Source organism: Mytilus trossulus, chromosome 11 (assembly GCF_036588685.1).
Source record: "Mytilus trossulus isolate FHL-02 chromosome 11, PNRI_Mtr1.1.1.hap1, whole genome shotgun sequence".
NCBI classification, from domain to species: domain Eukaryota; kingdom Metazoa; phylum Mollusca; class Bivalvia; order Mytilida; family Mytilidae; genus Mytilus; species Mytilus trossulus.
In genome coordinates, this window is record NC_086383.1 from 57,435,663 (window position 1) to 57,453,905 (window position 18,243).

General features: G+C 33.0%; 1 protein-coding gene across 1 annotated transcript in view; it reads right to left on the reverse strand.

Annotated features, from left to right (window-relative positions):
- The window catches only part of LOC134690190 (uncharacterized), a 51,246-nt gene that overhangs the window by 22,954 nt on the left and 10,049 nt on the right, over positions 1 to 18,243 (reverse strand). Inside the window, exons 6-8 of the mRNA XM_063550167.1 lie at positions 6,716 to 6,787; positions 4,924 to 4,975; positions 151 to 411 (exon numbers count right to left, since the gene is read on the reverse strand). Coding sequence (XP_063406237.1) covers positions 151 to 411; positions 4,924 to 4,975; positions 6,716 to 6,787 — 385 coding nt within the window. The remainder of the gene's footprint in view (positions 1 to 150; positions 412 to 4,923; positions 4,976 to 6,715; positions 6,788 to 18,243) is intronic.

The window sequence follows — 18,243 nt, forward strand, 5'->3', positions numbered from 1 at the left end:
AGATCTTGTTAGACCTATGCCTCCAGAACTGAACATCCCCAAACCAACCCAAATTATTGCTCAAAAATATGTTATGTAAACTAGAAACTAAAACTGTTATAAATTACTTTCTTAAGAAAAGAGAAACATATTTAAGCTTATGCATCATACCATCTAACTTATTCCATATGCCATCATCAGACATTGCTTTGCATTTTATTTTGTGAATTTCGATTCCATTTGTACTGGTAACATCTGTAATGTCTTCACCAAACAATCGTCTAATCAATGATGTCTTCCCAGCACCTTTCTTCCCAACAACTACTAAACGTATGTCTCTCTTTTTCTCAGAGCCTGACTCAAGTAATTTGAGGTACAAATCAATAGATCTTTTGTCAGCCATTAATTTTATTTCAGTTGGAACCATTTCATCTATAAAGATATTTTATCGTAAAGAGTTTTTTTCATATAGGAGAACATTATAACTTCACTCTATTTTTAAAATTAAGTTTACACATTTCTCTAATTCTTACACGATTTATCCTTTTCCTCACCTGTTTTTTTTTTCTTTCTATACCACCTAAAAGGGACAACTGTTTTTGACAATCTATAAATTTGGGTACAGACGTGCGGCTGGGGTTTGATTAACACACCCAATTCATTTATAGGTTTATGCTAAAATCCCTACCCATTCATGCATCATCAGAAAATCACAACCCATTTATATACATTTTTAAATAACACACCATTGATATATTTGACATTCCAAAAAAGGCGACCCATACCAGCATTATATCTGTGTATACCTATATATAGAAAGTGACCCCCGTGTCCTTGTAATCTTTCTGCATGTGCCTGTCACCAAGTCAGGAGCATATAGTTCAGTGGTTTTCCTTTATTGCTGTATATCATATTTGGATTTTTTTGGTTGATTTTTCTGTACATAAATCAGGCCATTAGTTTTCTCCTTTGAATTATTTAACATTTGTCATTTCAGGACCTTTAATAGCAAAATGTGTGGTATGGTTTTGCTTATTTTTGAAGGCTGTAAGGTGACCTAGCTGTAGTTCTTTTACTTTTACGTCATTTGTTTTCTGGTAATCATACCACATCTATATATCAACTATTATGCAACAGCAACAGTATGAATGGACTGCTGGAATTATAAGGTAATACCACATCTTCGTATTGTTATAATAATCACGTTTTTTTGTAAATTGTTGACACCACCAATAGCAGGCCCAAGTCTCAACGCCTTGACTTTGCCAAGGCTAAAACAAAAAGTAAATATGATCTTTTCTCACTTCAGAATAGATTGTTTTCATATTTAAAGATATAATAATAAATGTTGATCTGATAACAATTTACATTTCTACAAAACCAAATACTTGAGTCCTTTAAAAAAGAGAGAACGTGGGTTTAAAAAAAAACAACAAGAAAGCACACAATGTTGTGCTAAGCACAGTCGGAAAGCTGACCCCGGTTGGTTTCATTAAAAAAGTCATATCAAATGAAACCAAAACATGATGTACGCTATAAATGACAACTGCGTATTTTTATAAGTTCTAACATAAAAATTGTTTTGATAAAATGTAATGATTAGAATACGACGCCTTTAAACACGAGGTTGACACCCGTCGAGGCAATTTTTTTTCTACAAAGAAGTTGAAATTTCTTTCTTAACTTCTGAGCTATGCTGAATTTAAATTATGTGGTGAGACTTTTTCTGAACTGGCCAGTGTCAAAGTGCCACTTAATACGATGTAATAGGCAAATGTGCCACTTCAATCAGTCAAAATTTCTGACAAAGCGGTTGTAATAGTAATTTACGAGTTACATCCCTTTATTGATACTTCAAACAAAAAAGAATATTTTTCATCTTAGCACCATATGCCGTTATTTACAAGTATTATTCGGATGATAATGAGGCTTAAATTAAAATATTGATTGTTTGCCCTTTACCGACCGACCCTATAAATTCGTTGCGCCTGGAAATCTTTTATTTGTATTTACCAGCAAGATTTTATTTATTTTATTTTTTCGTTCCTACCAAAAATCTTATATTTGTATTTCCCGCTCAAAACTATTTTATCCGGAATTCTCGGGTTTTATCTTTAACGTATAAGGTCCAGTCCGTTTGGTATCACCTGAGCGTTTGACATGAACACTTGCATTTGAAGTTTCAAAACATTTGTTTAAAATCGATGTTCAGCATTTGAACGCTTCCTGAAATCATGTACGCTACTCTGTACCTTTATTAGAGCAGGGTTCATTTACAAATAAGTTCGTTTGATACAAAATTATTAACGTGTGTACAAACTAGTTTGTAAACGGATGTTGTATTCTATGTAGGAATGGCCTTTTGTAATCCGCAGATCAGGATGATTATGTTAACGATGCCGCTATATTATTTATATCTGATATCAATCAAAAGTGACAAAACCCTGTAAAGTGGAGAATATCTGGCAGTAAAATCGCCAAGTTGTCCATACAGATCACTTATAAATGCGATGTAAAATACGTGACAATTGTCAGAGTTTTAAGTTTTGTAGCATTTTAATTGGAAACAAAGGCACACACGATGTTTTTAACACTCTAGGGACTTTTCTGCTAGTAATGTATGTCTGCCCGGACATATCTTATCAGTACAAAGTTACCTTTTACAGAAAATCTTAAGGTAAGCATACAAGGTACGTAGTACAGAATATAAGTGCAAGTTCAAACTCTTCAAAGTTGCAGGCATATAAACGTTACAGATATGCGGCACAGCTCTATATTTTGATATTTTGAAAACAAAATAGTACTGTGCATATATGAATTAGCTTCACATTCTACGTGATATTTTTTTAAAAACTAATAGTACCAGAAAACTTATTTGCAAAAACAAAACGGACACAAATGACATAATAATGTCATTATGCAGAGTTTGTATCTAAAATAAAATATTATACCTACCTGCCTACCCATGACAAGTAATATACCGAGCCAAGTTATTTATTTGGGGAAAAAAATAAAATATTTTACCTACCTACCTACCCTGTTTCAAAACATAGGTTCGGAAAAGAGCAAACAAACAATATTTTAATTTAGGCCTGATTAAAAACTACATTTTGACAAATTATTAAAAAATTCTATGAATTTTAATGAAGACCCTTTAATATCAGTCCCATTGTTGTCTTTAAAAAGTAGCAACAACAGTCGTTTGTAAGGGCTTGCTTTCTGACTGAGCATACCTCCACTCTTAACTCAAAGTATTGGAAAACAAGAAGTAGGTGTCTGACGATCAGAAAAGTGCAAACACATTAATACTCAGAAATAACAAGCAGCTGACCAAATAAAGAGTCATTCTGTTTTGCAGTATTTGAGAGAAATATTATTTGAGTTCATTAAGTTCATTCAAAATATTGAAAAATCAAGTATCTGCAAGCAGGTAGTAAATATCTGTCATGTAAGCCTTACAATCATTCCATTAAAATATATAGTTAACCTTTTACTAAAAGTATCTGTGAAATAGACCTTACCAAGAATACTAAACTTGAACCAATGAACAATGAAAATTGAGGTCAATATAAAATAAAGGAGATGTGGTTGGATTGTCTATGAGACAACTATCTGCCAGAGTTCAAATAAGTGGAGAAAAGAAACGATTGGTCACTGCAAGGCATTCAACGATGAGAAAAGCACACACCATATATAATTGGGCACAAAACACCCTGACATGAAAAGTTTACATGAAGTCTGCCAGACAGACATGCTCAACATACCTTATTCTAAATACATTGTATCAAATATAGATGACTTAATGCTTATAGTACCCGGAAACATACCTTAGAATGAAAAAAACATCGATAAAAGAACCATATATATGAGGTCAAGGTCAGATAAATCCTGCCAGACAGACTTGTACCTCTAACAATCATCCAATATAAAAAAATATAGTTGACTTTTTGTTTACAGGATCAAATAAACAGACAAAACACAACTTAACATTGACCAACGAACCATGAAAATGAGGAAAGGTCAGTTGAAAACTGCCTGACAAACATTTTCACCTTACAACTATTCTATAAATCATATATAATTGACCTAGTTGGTACATGATTCGAGAAACAGACTTAACACAACAACTCAACATTGACCAATAAACAATGATAATGAGGTCAAGGTCAGATGAAAACTGCCAGACAGACATGTTCACCTTACAATCATTGTATACATCAAATATAGTTGACCTACTGTTTATAGCATCTAAGATACTGACTTGACATCGACCACTTGACCTTGATCACCGAGTCATGCCATGATTGGAGTGTGATCCTTATATCTCACATTCTTAGACTTTAGTCGCACGCGAGACAAAATTATTGATTTCTAACAGCAATTATGTCAGCATGTCATCTACACAATGGCTACCTTATTCTTGGTGAAATAATTCTAGCAAAGTAGAATATTGCTTGTACTATTGGTGGTTCTTACTATGTCGTGTATGTCATATATTTGGTGGTACATACTATGTCTTGTATATCATATATTTGGTGGTACTTACTATGTCGTGTATATCATATATTTGGTGGTACTTACTATGTCGTGTATATCATATATATGATGGTACTTACTATGTCGTGTATATCATATATTTGGTGGTACTTACTATGTCGTGTATATCATATATTTGGTGGTACTTACTATGTTGTGTATATCATATATTTGAAAGGTGCTAAATGTATAGCTCCATAGTTTATTATCTATTATAGTTATTAATCTTATTTCCAATGTGTTTATTGGTTCAACTGTATGATATTTTGGAACATCAGAGATTTCCTACCATCAAGCCGGATTGTGTGAAAATGTAGGTTTGAGCAACAACAACAAAAGCCATATACAACATTTTGGAAGCCCAGCGACTATGTATATAATAATGATATAAAGTTAAAAAAAAAATACCTTCTATTCTTAGTTTAGCACTAACACCTGAAGAATTCTCTGACATGACAGTCTGAAAAATGAGGAATATGCACTGTGAATATATCTTGACTCATGTCACTTGTAGAACTATTAAATTTAAAAAAAATTTGCAGTGCAACAAGAATATTTGTGTTTAATGGAAACTGTGTGCCAAAACCTGTCTTGCTGATCACTTTGGCTCAACCAAGTTTTATAGTTTTAAAAAGGAAAAGCAGAAATGAAAAACAAACAAGAGACTCAAACAAGAACGTATCACTCGTGAACTGCGGCAATTTTGCCAAAACTAAATTGGATGTATTGCTTCTTGGTGTTTAACCCTGAGACTGCTGCATTGATTTTATTGTGTCATTGTGCAATGCTGAACAAAATATGAATTATTTGTGCAATTGACTCAGATTTTTCATTTTTTGTGTTTGTTTGTGTCTGCAGTTATTTTTTACCTGTACAGGTGCAAATAACGATATACAAAGATAAAGTTTTATGATTTAATATATTTCAACAATTCAATAAACATAAAACTTTGTAAAACAAGAACTTTTGTAATTAATAGATATTTGTAAAAAAAATATTTGGCAAAAAACTTGTAAAAGTCACAGGTACATGTAATACTGCAGGTATTACACAGGTGAGTCAAAAAAACTCATTAAGGACAAAAAACACGTTAAATTGTAATAAACAGTATGAACATAACACAATGAATGTTACTACATTAAATGTTCAAAATTGTTGATCAAGCAACTATAACAACTGTTTATCCAGAACCTGCAGAATTTTTACCAGCAGGCAAGAGGATTACTCAATAGTTCTGGCGTGTATGGTACACCTGAAAACATTTTGGTACACACAATGCAACTTTGCGGTCTGGGAGTACTCACAGCCTTCTGCATGTTCTGAATGAGAGCATTTACTACAGATGTCCTGAAATGTAATGTTCTTTTCTGGTTTTATTTACTGGTGGATACTTTTTGATCAAAATAAAAGCATTGATAACACATAAGTTCAGCTTCAGATTGGGTTTTTTTCAGGGCATCGGGTACCCCCAAACAATTTTTTCTCATGTGCCACAGGAATAAGTTTTTAATACTCCAAGTTCTGTAAATAGTTCTGGCGACATGTAATAATTGTCCATGTACACATGATGACCATTTTCCAAAAGTCCATACTGGCTCAACAAACCAATAACCACTTTTGTACAGGTTGTATTGCATTTATTTTCACTAAGAATAAAGTCAGCTTGTTTAGAAATCTGCCGTCAAATCCAGTAATACATTTCGTCTAGAGTGACCAGTTGCCATTTTTTTAATGCGGCTTTTTACTTTCAGACCTTCATCGTCATTGGTTTTTACCTTGGCAAATTTATTGGTTTGAAATACAAGTTCATTTATATATATCATCATTTATAAATAATTTTTAAAAATCCAAAGGTTCATTGCTTTGCATACCATTGTTTAATTTAGATTCATCGGTAAACGGGGCAATAATTACATCACTGTCCTGACATGACCATCCATTTTGGAGATCGTCTGGGAATTCCCTGTCATTCTCTGGTGAAAAGTTAAATATTGGCAGGTTTGCAAGTATGTTACGATTAATATTGTAAAAACATTCAGGACCAAATCCCTCAAAATTGTCTTAACTATCGCCATCATTGAAGAATTCATTAATTTGTTCTGTCACTACAGTCGGTATCCGCCATTACAGCTCATTTTTCAACAAAAAATATTTTTGTTAAGCATTTGCAATTCAACACCATATCTACCACTATATATACCTGTAAGTATTCCATCACTTCTTTATATTGCCTACTTTGTCCTAATGCTGCTACATCATATGGAGTCTGACCCTAAAATACAATCAAATCTTTATATTGTTTTCATCTGATAAGGCCACACCAATTTAATTTCTTGTTCTACAGATTTTTGGACTAAAAAAATTGGGGCGAGCAAGCGATTTGAAAATTTTAATAAAAAAATATTTAATTTGCAAATTTTTGAGGCGAAGCTCTGTAAAAAGTAAAGGCCAGCAATTACATTTATTTTTTGGGTATAAAACATAAAATAGTAGGTTTTGAATATATTAAAACTTGATTTATCACTTGTACCTTGACGTTTCTTTAATTTATGAAGTATTTTTTCCCTGTTCAAAAAGAAATAACTGAATAATTAAATCTAGTCTATGTATGTGTGACTGACAATGAGACAATTCTCCATCCAAGTCATAATCAGGTTCAGAACAACACCTTAATGTTATGAATATCCCTTTTATGAGGAGTCAATATAAGTTATAATATTTTTTTTTTTTGGAAAAACACTTTTAGTACAAAAGAGCTAATATTTTCCCAAAGAACTATAATATCTATGTATGGTATTAAATGGTCAAAACATGTCCAAGAATTTTGTAATATTCCTGGACTTTAACCATGTTAACACATTTACTTGAACAGTTTAATATTATTCAAAATAAGTGGACCCCTCTTTTAGAAAAGTTGTTTGAAATATAATGTATTTCTCCTCTTTTTGAGTAAAGAATTCTAAGTTTTCAAAGGTTTTGTATAGTAGCACTATACAAATCCTTAGTATTTCTGTTTTCTTTTCTACAACAGTAAACATGGTAAAATGACCCCTTCAAGGCCCTTGTCTGAGGGATAACCTGATAATTTAACAAACATAGGTCAAAGTACGGCCTTTTACACAGAGCTTTGATCCAGACCAAACAGCAAGCTATAAGGGACCACAACTTAGTATTGTACACAATTCGAACAGGAAACCCAACGGTCTAATTTATATTTCCAAACGGGAAAATATCAATGAACCACAACAACAAACGATAACTGCTGAACGATAGGTCCCTGAATCAATCAGGACAGGTGCACAAACCTGCAGCAGGTATGACCGTCAGCATACTAGTACATTATAATTGCAGTTGAAGGCAAATCCTTCAAAAGTTCTTTATACTTTATTTCAACAACGAACAATTTTTGATAGGGAATATAAGTCAGGGGGAAAGAAACCAATGTTTTGTTCTGTACAGGTATTTCCGCTGTTATATTTATATCGGAGCACTCCTACTTGGAATAAATTGATTTCATGCTGAAACAAATATTCTCACAGATATTTAGTGTTGTGGGGTGCTTATAGGTTTAAAATCATTATATAAAGGCTAAACTGTGATTTTAAAAACAAATGTTGAGATCTTTTTATAATATTTACAAACAAGAGGTTGTCACAACGACAGTAAACTGGATTTATTAACATTTATTTGTGTCCTGGCAATATCACAAGAATCATTACTGATAAATGGTGAAAGTGAAAATCGTCAATATCAAATTTGACCTCCATTTTGTAATCAGTATCAACATATCAAAATTTGAAAAGCTTAGATTGAATGGTTCATGAGTAAATGCAACAACGTCAATGGAAACGCCATTTTATGATCTTTCAAGAACCATAACTCCTGAACGGTAAAAATCGTCATTATTGAACTTGACCTCTATTCTGTCATCACTAGCAACATATAAAAATTTCCTTCCCTTATTCCTAATCTGTTGGGACCAAAACTCCCAAAATCAATCCCAACCTTCCTTTTATGGTCATAAACCTTGTGTTTTAATTTCATAGATTTCTATTTACTTATACTGAAGTTATGGTGCAAAAAACAAGAAAAATACTTATTTGGGCCCCTTTTTGGTCCTAATTCCTAAACTGTTGGGATCTCATCTCCAAAAATCAATCCCAACCTTCCTTTTGTGGTCATAAACTTTGTGTTTAAATTTCATACATTTCTATTTACTTAAACTAAAGTTTTGTTTGACAATTTGTTTGTTTACAATGACTTTAATTACAGCCAGTATGATAGTCTATGTTCTTGTGTTTTATAGTAAAATTTAGACATTCAAGTCTATATAACTTTTTCATATTTTAAGTCCAATTTAAATAATCATATGACTTTTAACTATATAGCCTTTAAATAGAATCCAACCATATCTTATACATCATTTTAGTGATTAATTACTTAAGGCCAGACTTTTTTTATTATCTGTTTAACGAGATCCGCCGACTCTTACCTTTCCCTATTTTAGAATAAAAATAAAAGTAGTGATTCTTACTTTTATTATTATTTTTCCCGCCGACTGTTACGAAATCCTCAGAAAAAAATAAAATGTGTTGTTCACAATTTCGTTATCGGTAATATTTAATTTTTACCAAGTCAATGAAACAGCAATTTTCATTTAAAAGTAAAGAAATTCAAGGCATAAACGATATATTTTCTTCTAAAAGATTTTTAAGCTGGTGGCATGCTTTTCTTACAAGTTACACGAGAGCGACGGTACATCAAATCATTTTAACTTTCGGCAAAATCAGTTATTACTTCATCAGAACTTGATGAAATTAGCCTCAAGTAAACTTGTCATGCATATGCATGTATTGCATTAGAAACGTCATATTCCTTTCCAAATAGCGTATCAAACATCATTTATTTTTGTAAATTTTTCTTCGTCCGACATTTAAATTTGTAGAACTACGGATCGGAATCGGGATTTCATCGGAAACGGACCCGCTATGACTGAGATCCGGATTCTTGCGATAATGACTACAGACGCATGAATGGCACTGCTGACAGACAAAAATTGATCCCAAAAGGGAAAATTACGCATTCCACACGCATTAACATACTTTTGGTTAGATCTTCTTGATTAATGTATATATTTCCATGTATAAGCATTGTTTCAATTTAAAGGTTAAAGTTGCTTAACTCTGGGACGATTACACCAGAGACATATATATATATACACGTCGACATATACACATGTGTATATAGACATATATACCCATGTGTATATATATGTCTCTGCATACACTAAGAGGTTCCTGACTGGGTGACTGGTATATACATATATAGGGTATATGCAGCGAGGTTGATATATTTGAGTGGTGCCATGGATCTATATTAGTGGAAATACAGAATCAAAACATAGTTTTTAAGTTTATATTAATAGAAGGGTTAACCAGAGACATATATAGTTTATATATGTCTCTGGTTAACCCTTCTGGGTTAATATGCTTGTCTGTTCTCATTTCATTGTTCTCGTATTTTGATAAATTCTAAAAAAAAAAAAAAAAAACTACAGCTTCTAAAGAGCCTGTGTCGCTCACCTTGGTCTATGTGACTATTAAACAAAGGAAGCAGATGGATTCATGACAAAATTGTATTTTGGTGATGGGGATGTGTTTGTACATCTTACTTTACTGAACATCCTTGCTGCTTACAATTATCTCTATCTATGATGAACTTGGCCCAGTAGTTTCAGTGGAAAATGTTAGTAAAAATTTACAAATTTTATAAAAATTGTTGAAAATTGACTATAAAGGACAATAACTCCTTTGGGGGTCAATTGACCATTTCGGTCATCTTGACTTATTTGTAAATCTTACTTTGCTGAACATTATTGCTGTTTACAGTTTATCTCTATCTATAATAATATTCAAGACAATAACCAACTAGGTGCTCCGCAGGGCCCAGCTTTATACGACCGCAGAGGTCGAACCCTGAACAGTTGGGGCAAGTATGGACATAACATTCAAGCGTGATACAGCTCTGAATTTGGATTGTGATCAAATTTTTGACATTACATGTTTTTTTTTACACAAAACAAATGTCAAGATTTTACAAATCAATTAAAGATTTCTTCTTCAAACTTTTTAAATCTAAAATTAAATAGTTGATCATGACACAGCATAGGTTTCTGACACAGAACGAATGTGGTCTAATGAACTTAAAAGTTTTTTTTTGCCTTTGAGCAATTCACTATGCTGTTGAATATTAATCCTCTCAAAAAAATGTTTGAAGAAATTTTCTTTTTATTTATGAAATCTGAAATGAGAAACCCCCCCCCCCCTTTTTTTTCACATCCCCGTTTCCCTTTTTCCAAAACTGATATCAATTCAAATTTCTAATGGAGTTTGCAACAATAACTACTCTTTTAAATACATCATAAAATATTAAAATGTAAAATAAAGTGCTTGTTATCACTGAATGGTAAAGATTGGTTGGTAGTAAAAGTGAATATACATTGTTTATTGTATAAAACAATAAAAAAAACTTCATAAGCAACATTTTATATTGGCAAATTTCCAATGAAGTTATTTACATAAAGTTATTGGCAAATAAAAATAGAAAATGACATCATAGTCATGTCTGGCAAATGTCCAACATACATTATCTAAAAACATTTTAGATAAGATAAGGAAAAAAAGCTTCATCAGCAACATTTTATATTGGCAAATTTCCAATGAAGTTATTTCATAAAGTTATTGGCAAATAAAAATAGAAAATGACATCATAGTCATGTCTGGCAAATTTCCAACATATATTATCAACTACTATTCTATACAAAGAAAGATAACTCCAATTGAAAATTAATTGCTATTGCACAATATTGTGCAATTGAAAATTTCTTGCTATTGCACAATACTTGATATGGAATCCTGATTTGGACCAACTTGAAAACTGGGCCCATAATCAAAAATCAAAGTACATATTTAGATAAAGCATATCAAATAAGCCCAAGAATTTAATTTTTGTTAAAATGAAACTTAGTTTAATTTTGGACCCTTTGGACCTTAATGTAGACCAATTTGAAAACTGGACCAAAAATTAAGAATCTACATACACAGTTAGATTTGGCATATCAAAGAACCCATTTATTCAATTTTTGATGAAATCAAACAAAGTTTAATTTTGGACCCCCATTTGGACCAACTTGAAAACTAGGCCAATAATTAAAAATCTAAGTACATTTTTAAATTCAGCATATTAAAGAACCCCAAGGATTAAATTTTTGTTAAAATCAAACTAAGTTCAATTTTGGCTCTTTGGGCCCCTTATTCCTAAACTGTTAGGACCAAAACTCTTAAATTCAAACCCAACCTTCCTTTTATGGTCATAAACCTTGTGTTTAAATTTCATAGATTTCTATTTACTTAATAAATACTAAAGTTATGGTGCAAAAACAATATCAATCCTAAATTAAGGATTAGTTATTTGCTACATCAATCGCTTATTTGGGCCCCTTTTTGGCCCCTAATTCATAAACTGTTGGGACCTCAACTCCAAAAATCAATCACAACCTTCCTTTTGTGGTCATAAACCTTGTGTTAAAATTTCATTGATTTCTATTTACTTATACTAAAGTTATTGTGCGAAAACCAAGAATAATGCTTATTTGGGCCCTTTTTTGGCCCTTATTTCCTAAACTGTTGAAACCAAAACTCCCAAAATCAATCCCAACCTTCCTTTTGTGGTCATAATCATTGTGTCAAAATTTCATAGATTTCTATTCACTTAAACTAAAGTTATAGTGCGAAAACCAAGAAAATGCTTATTTGGGCCCTTTTTGGTCCCTAATTCCTAAAATGTTGGGACCAAAACTCCCAAAATCAATCCCAACCTTCCTTTTGTGGTCATAAACCTTGTGTTAAAATTTCATTGATTTCTATTCACTTTTACTAAAGTTAGAGTGCGAAAACTAAAAGTATTCGGACGACGACGACGACGCCAACGTGATAGCAATATACGACCAAAAAATTAAAATTTTTGCGGTCGTATAAAAACAGCAAAATTTCCTTAAAATTACCAATTCAGGGGCAGCAATCCAACAACAGGTTGTCCGATTCATTTGAAAATTTCCGGGCAGATAGATCTTGACCTGATAAACAATTTAACCCCATGTCAGATTTGCTCACAAGGCTTTGGTTTTTGAGTTATAAGCCAAAAACTGAATTTTACCCCTATGTTCTATTTTTAGCCATGGCGGCCATCTTGGTTGGATGGCCGGGTCATCGGACACATTTTTAAAACAAGATACCCTAATAATGATTGTGGCCAAGTTTGGTTTAATTTGGCCCAGTAGTTTCAGAGGAGAAGATTTTTGTAAAAGATTACTAAGATTTACGAAAAATGGTTAAAAATTGACTATAAAGGGCAATAACTCCTATATGGGTCAACTGACCATTTCGGTCATGTTGACTTATTTGTAAATCTTACTTTGCTGAACATTATTGCTGTTTACAGTTTATCATATAATAACCAACAAGAATGTGTCCAAAGTACACGGATGCCCCACTCGCACTATCATTTTTCATGTTCAATGGACCGTTAAATTGGGTAAAAAATCTAATTTGGCATTAAAATTATAAAGATCATATCATAAGCAACAAGTGTACTAAGTTTCAAGTTGATTGGACTTCAGCTTCATCAAAAACTACCTTGACCAAAAACTTTAACCTGAAACTCCTACTTTCATTTTCTATGTTCAGTGGACCGTGAAATTGGGGTCAAAAGTCTAATTTGGCTTTAAAATTAGAAAGATCATATCATAAGCAACAAGTGTACTAAGTTTCAAGTTGATTGGACTTCAGCTTCATCAAAAACTACCTTGACCAAAAACTTTAACCTGAACAGACGGACGCACAGACAGACGCACAGACGAACGGAGGCACAGACCAGAAAACATAATGCCCCTCTACTATCGTAGGTGGGGCATAAAAACAGTAAAATTTCCTTAAAATTACCAATTCAGGGACAGGAACCCAACAACGGGTTGTCCGATTTATCTGAAAATTTCAGGGCAGATAGATCTTGACCTGAAAAACAATTTAACCCCATGTCAGATTTGCTCTAAACGCTTTGGTTTTTGAGTTATAAGCCAAAAACTGAATTTTACCCCTATGTTCTATTATTAGGCATGGGCGGCCATCTTGGTTGGATGGCCGGGTCATCGGACACATTTTTAAAACAAGATACCCTAATAATGATTGTGGCCAAGTTTGGTTTAATTTGGCCCAGTAGTTTCAGAGGAGAAGATTTTTGTAAAAGATTACTAAGATTTACGAAAAATGGTTAAAAATTGACTATAAAGGGCAATAACTCCTATATGGGTCAACTGACCATTTCGGTCATGTTGACTTATTTGTAAATCTTACTTTGCTAAACATTAATACTGTTTACAGTTTATCAGATAATAACCAACAAGAATGTGTCCAAAGTACACGGATGCCCCACTCGCACTATCATTTTTCATGTTCAATGGACCGTTAAATTGGGTAAATCAAAGCGCTGTAAGCGCTGAAGGCAGTTAACCAAAAACCAAGGCAACCATAATTATGAAAATGTGGCAATGTTGCCTCAACATTAAACATTCATATATAGTACATTCATGTTTATCTAATGATTTATTTATTAAGGCAAATAATTCATATGTTATCAAGGTTTCAAAAGCAATGCATATATCAATGTATATTTTTTATGGTGAGTCTGCAGTGGTACAAGTTCCTAATGATTGCAGTTGTTCTACTTGGTAGTTAACCTTGGTTTTATTTGACTGCTAGAAGTTCAATTTGACTTAGTATGAACATGTTATAGTATGAATGGACTGGTTTCCCTGGAAAGAAAACTGAGTTTGTGTTCTATAGTACAAAAGTAATGAGACACGAATCAGACAAATGTTCACTACAACAGGGATCAAAGGTGAGGTCTGACTGACTTGCCCATAGTAAATGTAAATGATTTGTTATTTTGTCCCATACATATGAATATATATATAATTTAGGGGTGGGGATCTCAACTGTTTTCAAGTTCTCAAACAGGTAAGGGTAGGCAGAGGATTTAGGGGGGCAGGGGGCCCGGCCCCCCTTTTTGGGAAAAATTTGGTTGCTTATATAGGGAATCACTGAAGCGTGACTGGAGCGGGCCCCTCTTAGGTCAGTCAGTGGGCCCCACTTATGAAAATTTCTGGATCCGCCACTGGGGATAGGGTGACCCTAGGGACTTCCCCTACATTTCATTTTATTTGTTATATTGTCCCATACATGAATATATATGGTTTAGGGGTGGGGATATCATTGGTTTCCAAGTTCTCAAACAGGAGGGGTAGGGTGACCCAAGGGACTCTCCCTATATTTCATTTAATTAGTTATATTGATCCATACATGAATATTTATTGTTTTGGTGTGAGGATCTCGACTGTTTCCAAGTTCTCAAACAGGAGGTTTGGGATGACCACAGGGACTTCCCCTAAATTTCATTTAATTTGTTATATTGTCCCATACATGAGTATATATGGTTTAGGGGTAAGGATCTTGACCATTTCCAAGTTCTCAAACAGGAGGGTGAACAGTGACCTCAGGGACTCCCCCTATCTTTCATCTGATTTGTTATATTGTCCCATACATGAGTATATTATATGGTTTAGGGATGGGGATCTCGACCATTTTTAAATTCTAAAACAGGAGGGGTGGGGTGACCCCTAGCGACTCTTCCTATTTTTCATTTGATTTTTCATATTGTCACAAACATGAATATATATGGTTAAGGGGTGTGGATCTCGACCGTTTCCAAGTTCTCAAACAGGAGCGGGTGGGGTAACTCCAGGGACTCCCCCTATATTTCATTTTTTATTTATTATATTGTCCTATACTTGAATATATGCAGGGGCGGATTCAGACGGGGGAGGGTTGCCGGCTTGCACCCCCCTTAAATTTGCAAAGCATGGGTTGTTCTCAGCTTAATAAAGAATATTCCGATAATTTTACATCAATTTTTTTTTAGCCTCGCTCTGCTCGGCGAAAATTTAAGTTTGCTTCCTCCTAACCTAAAATCCTGGATCTGTCCCTCATATGGTTTAGGGGTGGGGAGCTCGACCGTTTCCTAGTTATCAAACAGGAGGGGGTAGAGTGGCCCAAAGAATGCCACCTATATATCATATGATTTACTTACATTAAGGTATATATAATGTAGTTGCATTATTTGTGAAATTAAAGAATGAAACTTTCAGCTACTTAAATTGACCCTTCAAAATTGAGAAAAAAACAAATAACCCCTCGAAATTGCAGTAATATGTTTACACTTTAAAAGCATCTCACATGCATTATCATCATTTTTCATTTATAAAGAAAATTTAGACTGTGACCATGAACATGTATATTGTTTAGTGTTGTTCCGATGATCGGAATAAGTCGGAAATCAGTTGGTTGGGCCTTGCGATGTCGATAATCGATTGGGATTTTGTTCAATCGATTGTCGTTTTAAATTTCCGGACCTTTAGGTTGTCAACTTCCGGTCTGTTTTACGGTTTGCATTTTATATGCGCAGTCAAACAATATTAACCAGTCGATGACAGTAACAATGTCAAACATCCAATAATTAAAGAATAAACCAATTTCCTTCTTTATAAACGTGACAAAAGCATTTGCAGATTGATGGAAGGTTATTTAACATTAATAACTTTGTATGAAATACTTTCTTTCATTACCGGTACTTGTTACTTGAGAGCGGTACAAATCATTTTGATTTTAGACAAAATAATTTCGTTGCTTCATTAGAACGTGTTGCAAATTGCCTTTTAGAAATGTTTATCCATGTGTTGCATCAAAAACGTCATATTCCTTTCCAAATTGTTTGCCAAACATCGTTTATTGTTGTAAATTTTCCGAAATTTGTCCGCCATTTATAAAAATATAAGAATCACGAATCGGATACGGTTCAACTATGTAATAATTCCGCATTCTTACAATTATAAGTTCAGACGTACGAATGACACAATTGACAGAAATTAATGATCACAAGAGTGAAAAAAAGCGTTCTTCACGAATTAACAGACAATGGCTTAATACCCTTTGTATAATGTATATCTTATAATGCAAATGCATTATTTTATTTTTTTGTGTTAATTTTAAATTTCTAAAAATTAAAAACTTTATATATCTTTTCCTAATTAGAAGCATTCAAATGTTCATACAGCTATGTTATTGAAATTGTTTTGTGAGTTACACCATTGAAATTTAGAAATGTTAGTGTCACTGTTGGTAATAAATGTTGTAATTATGAGATAAAATATGTTCAATATGAATCTTGATTCTTATCAAGACATTTCATTGTTTTAACTACTGAATAGATAATTATCAAAGGTACCAGGATTATAATTTAGTACACAAGAATATGAAAAGGAAACAAAAGATCAAATATGAATATATAAACTCTGCAATGATATTGAATGTACACAATAGACAATAGACAATGAGACGAAATACATGATTTCCTTTAAAAAAAAGGGCAAGGTATTATGATCCGATTATAACCGATAGTCGGTTGGTTGCTGTCAACCGATTGTAATAGATAATCGGTTGGTAATTTCAACCGATTATCCAACACTAATATTGTTAGATATACTGTTCCCAGCTGTCACGTTGTATTGGATTTTTAAATTAAAATTTGTCAAAAAGTAATTCTGAGTTTCTGAATAAAAAAAAAATCTGCTTTTTCTTTCTTTTACATATATCTTTTGGTTTACAATACTAGTGTTTATATTCATTTACCATGCATAGATGTATTTTTTCACCTGCTTGGATTTATTTTGTAAATGATCGCCAAACCCGGAATTAACCTTATCCGCTTCCGGAATCGGATCCGATTTTGTAGAATTTTGTCTTCACGGCCGCCATTGTTATGTGTTTACACTGTTGTTTTTGTCAATCAGATACGATTTTACTCGAATTTATACAATATTTGTCGGCGATTTTCTGTATAAAGCTAGCGGTTGAACAAAATGAACATCGCCGTCATGAATAATAATGATAAAAATAAGTTTTAAGCTTGTTTAATTGGAGACTTTGGTGAACATGGTGAAAAGGTTTGCAAAGTAATTTCTTATTTTCTTTCAAATGTAAGGCTACGTCGGGCGTAGCTAGAAACGAACTATCCTAGTCGAAATTCCGCTTGCAAAAGTGAGAGGTCGCGGACCTCGGACCACCGCTAATTTGCACACCTGCCTCCAAATTGAAAAGCTACGAAAATTTCTTTTTCTAATTTGAAATTGCCGCCAACAGCATGAACAGTTGAACTTATTATATAATAGACTACTGATGTAGTTGTACTACGTATTGATGACAAACAATATTCCTACGACTTTTGTCATTTGGGAAATCTAAACTACTTGTCTTAAGAGATTTTCGGCGATTAAATATTTCATACTATTGTTCTTTGACATCTTAGCTAAAAGCACAAGTCATAATGAACTACACAAGGATTCTTAATAAGCACTACTTCCTATGTGTAACTTTAAAACTTTTGGATAAATAGACGATCATTTAAGGTTTTTCTGGTCATTTTTTTTGTAATCCAGAATAAAAAGTATTAAAAAAGTGTTCAATTAGTTATATATAACATAGTAGCAAGCTAGATAATAACAATGGCAAGTATTTCAGGATTTATTGGGTAGAACATAAATCTAGGGTGCTGGCATAA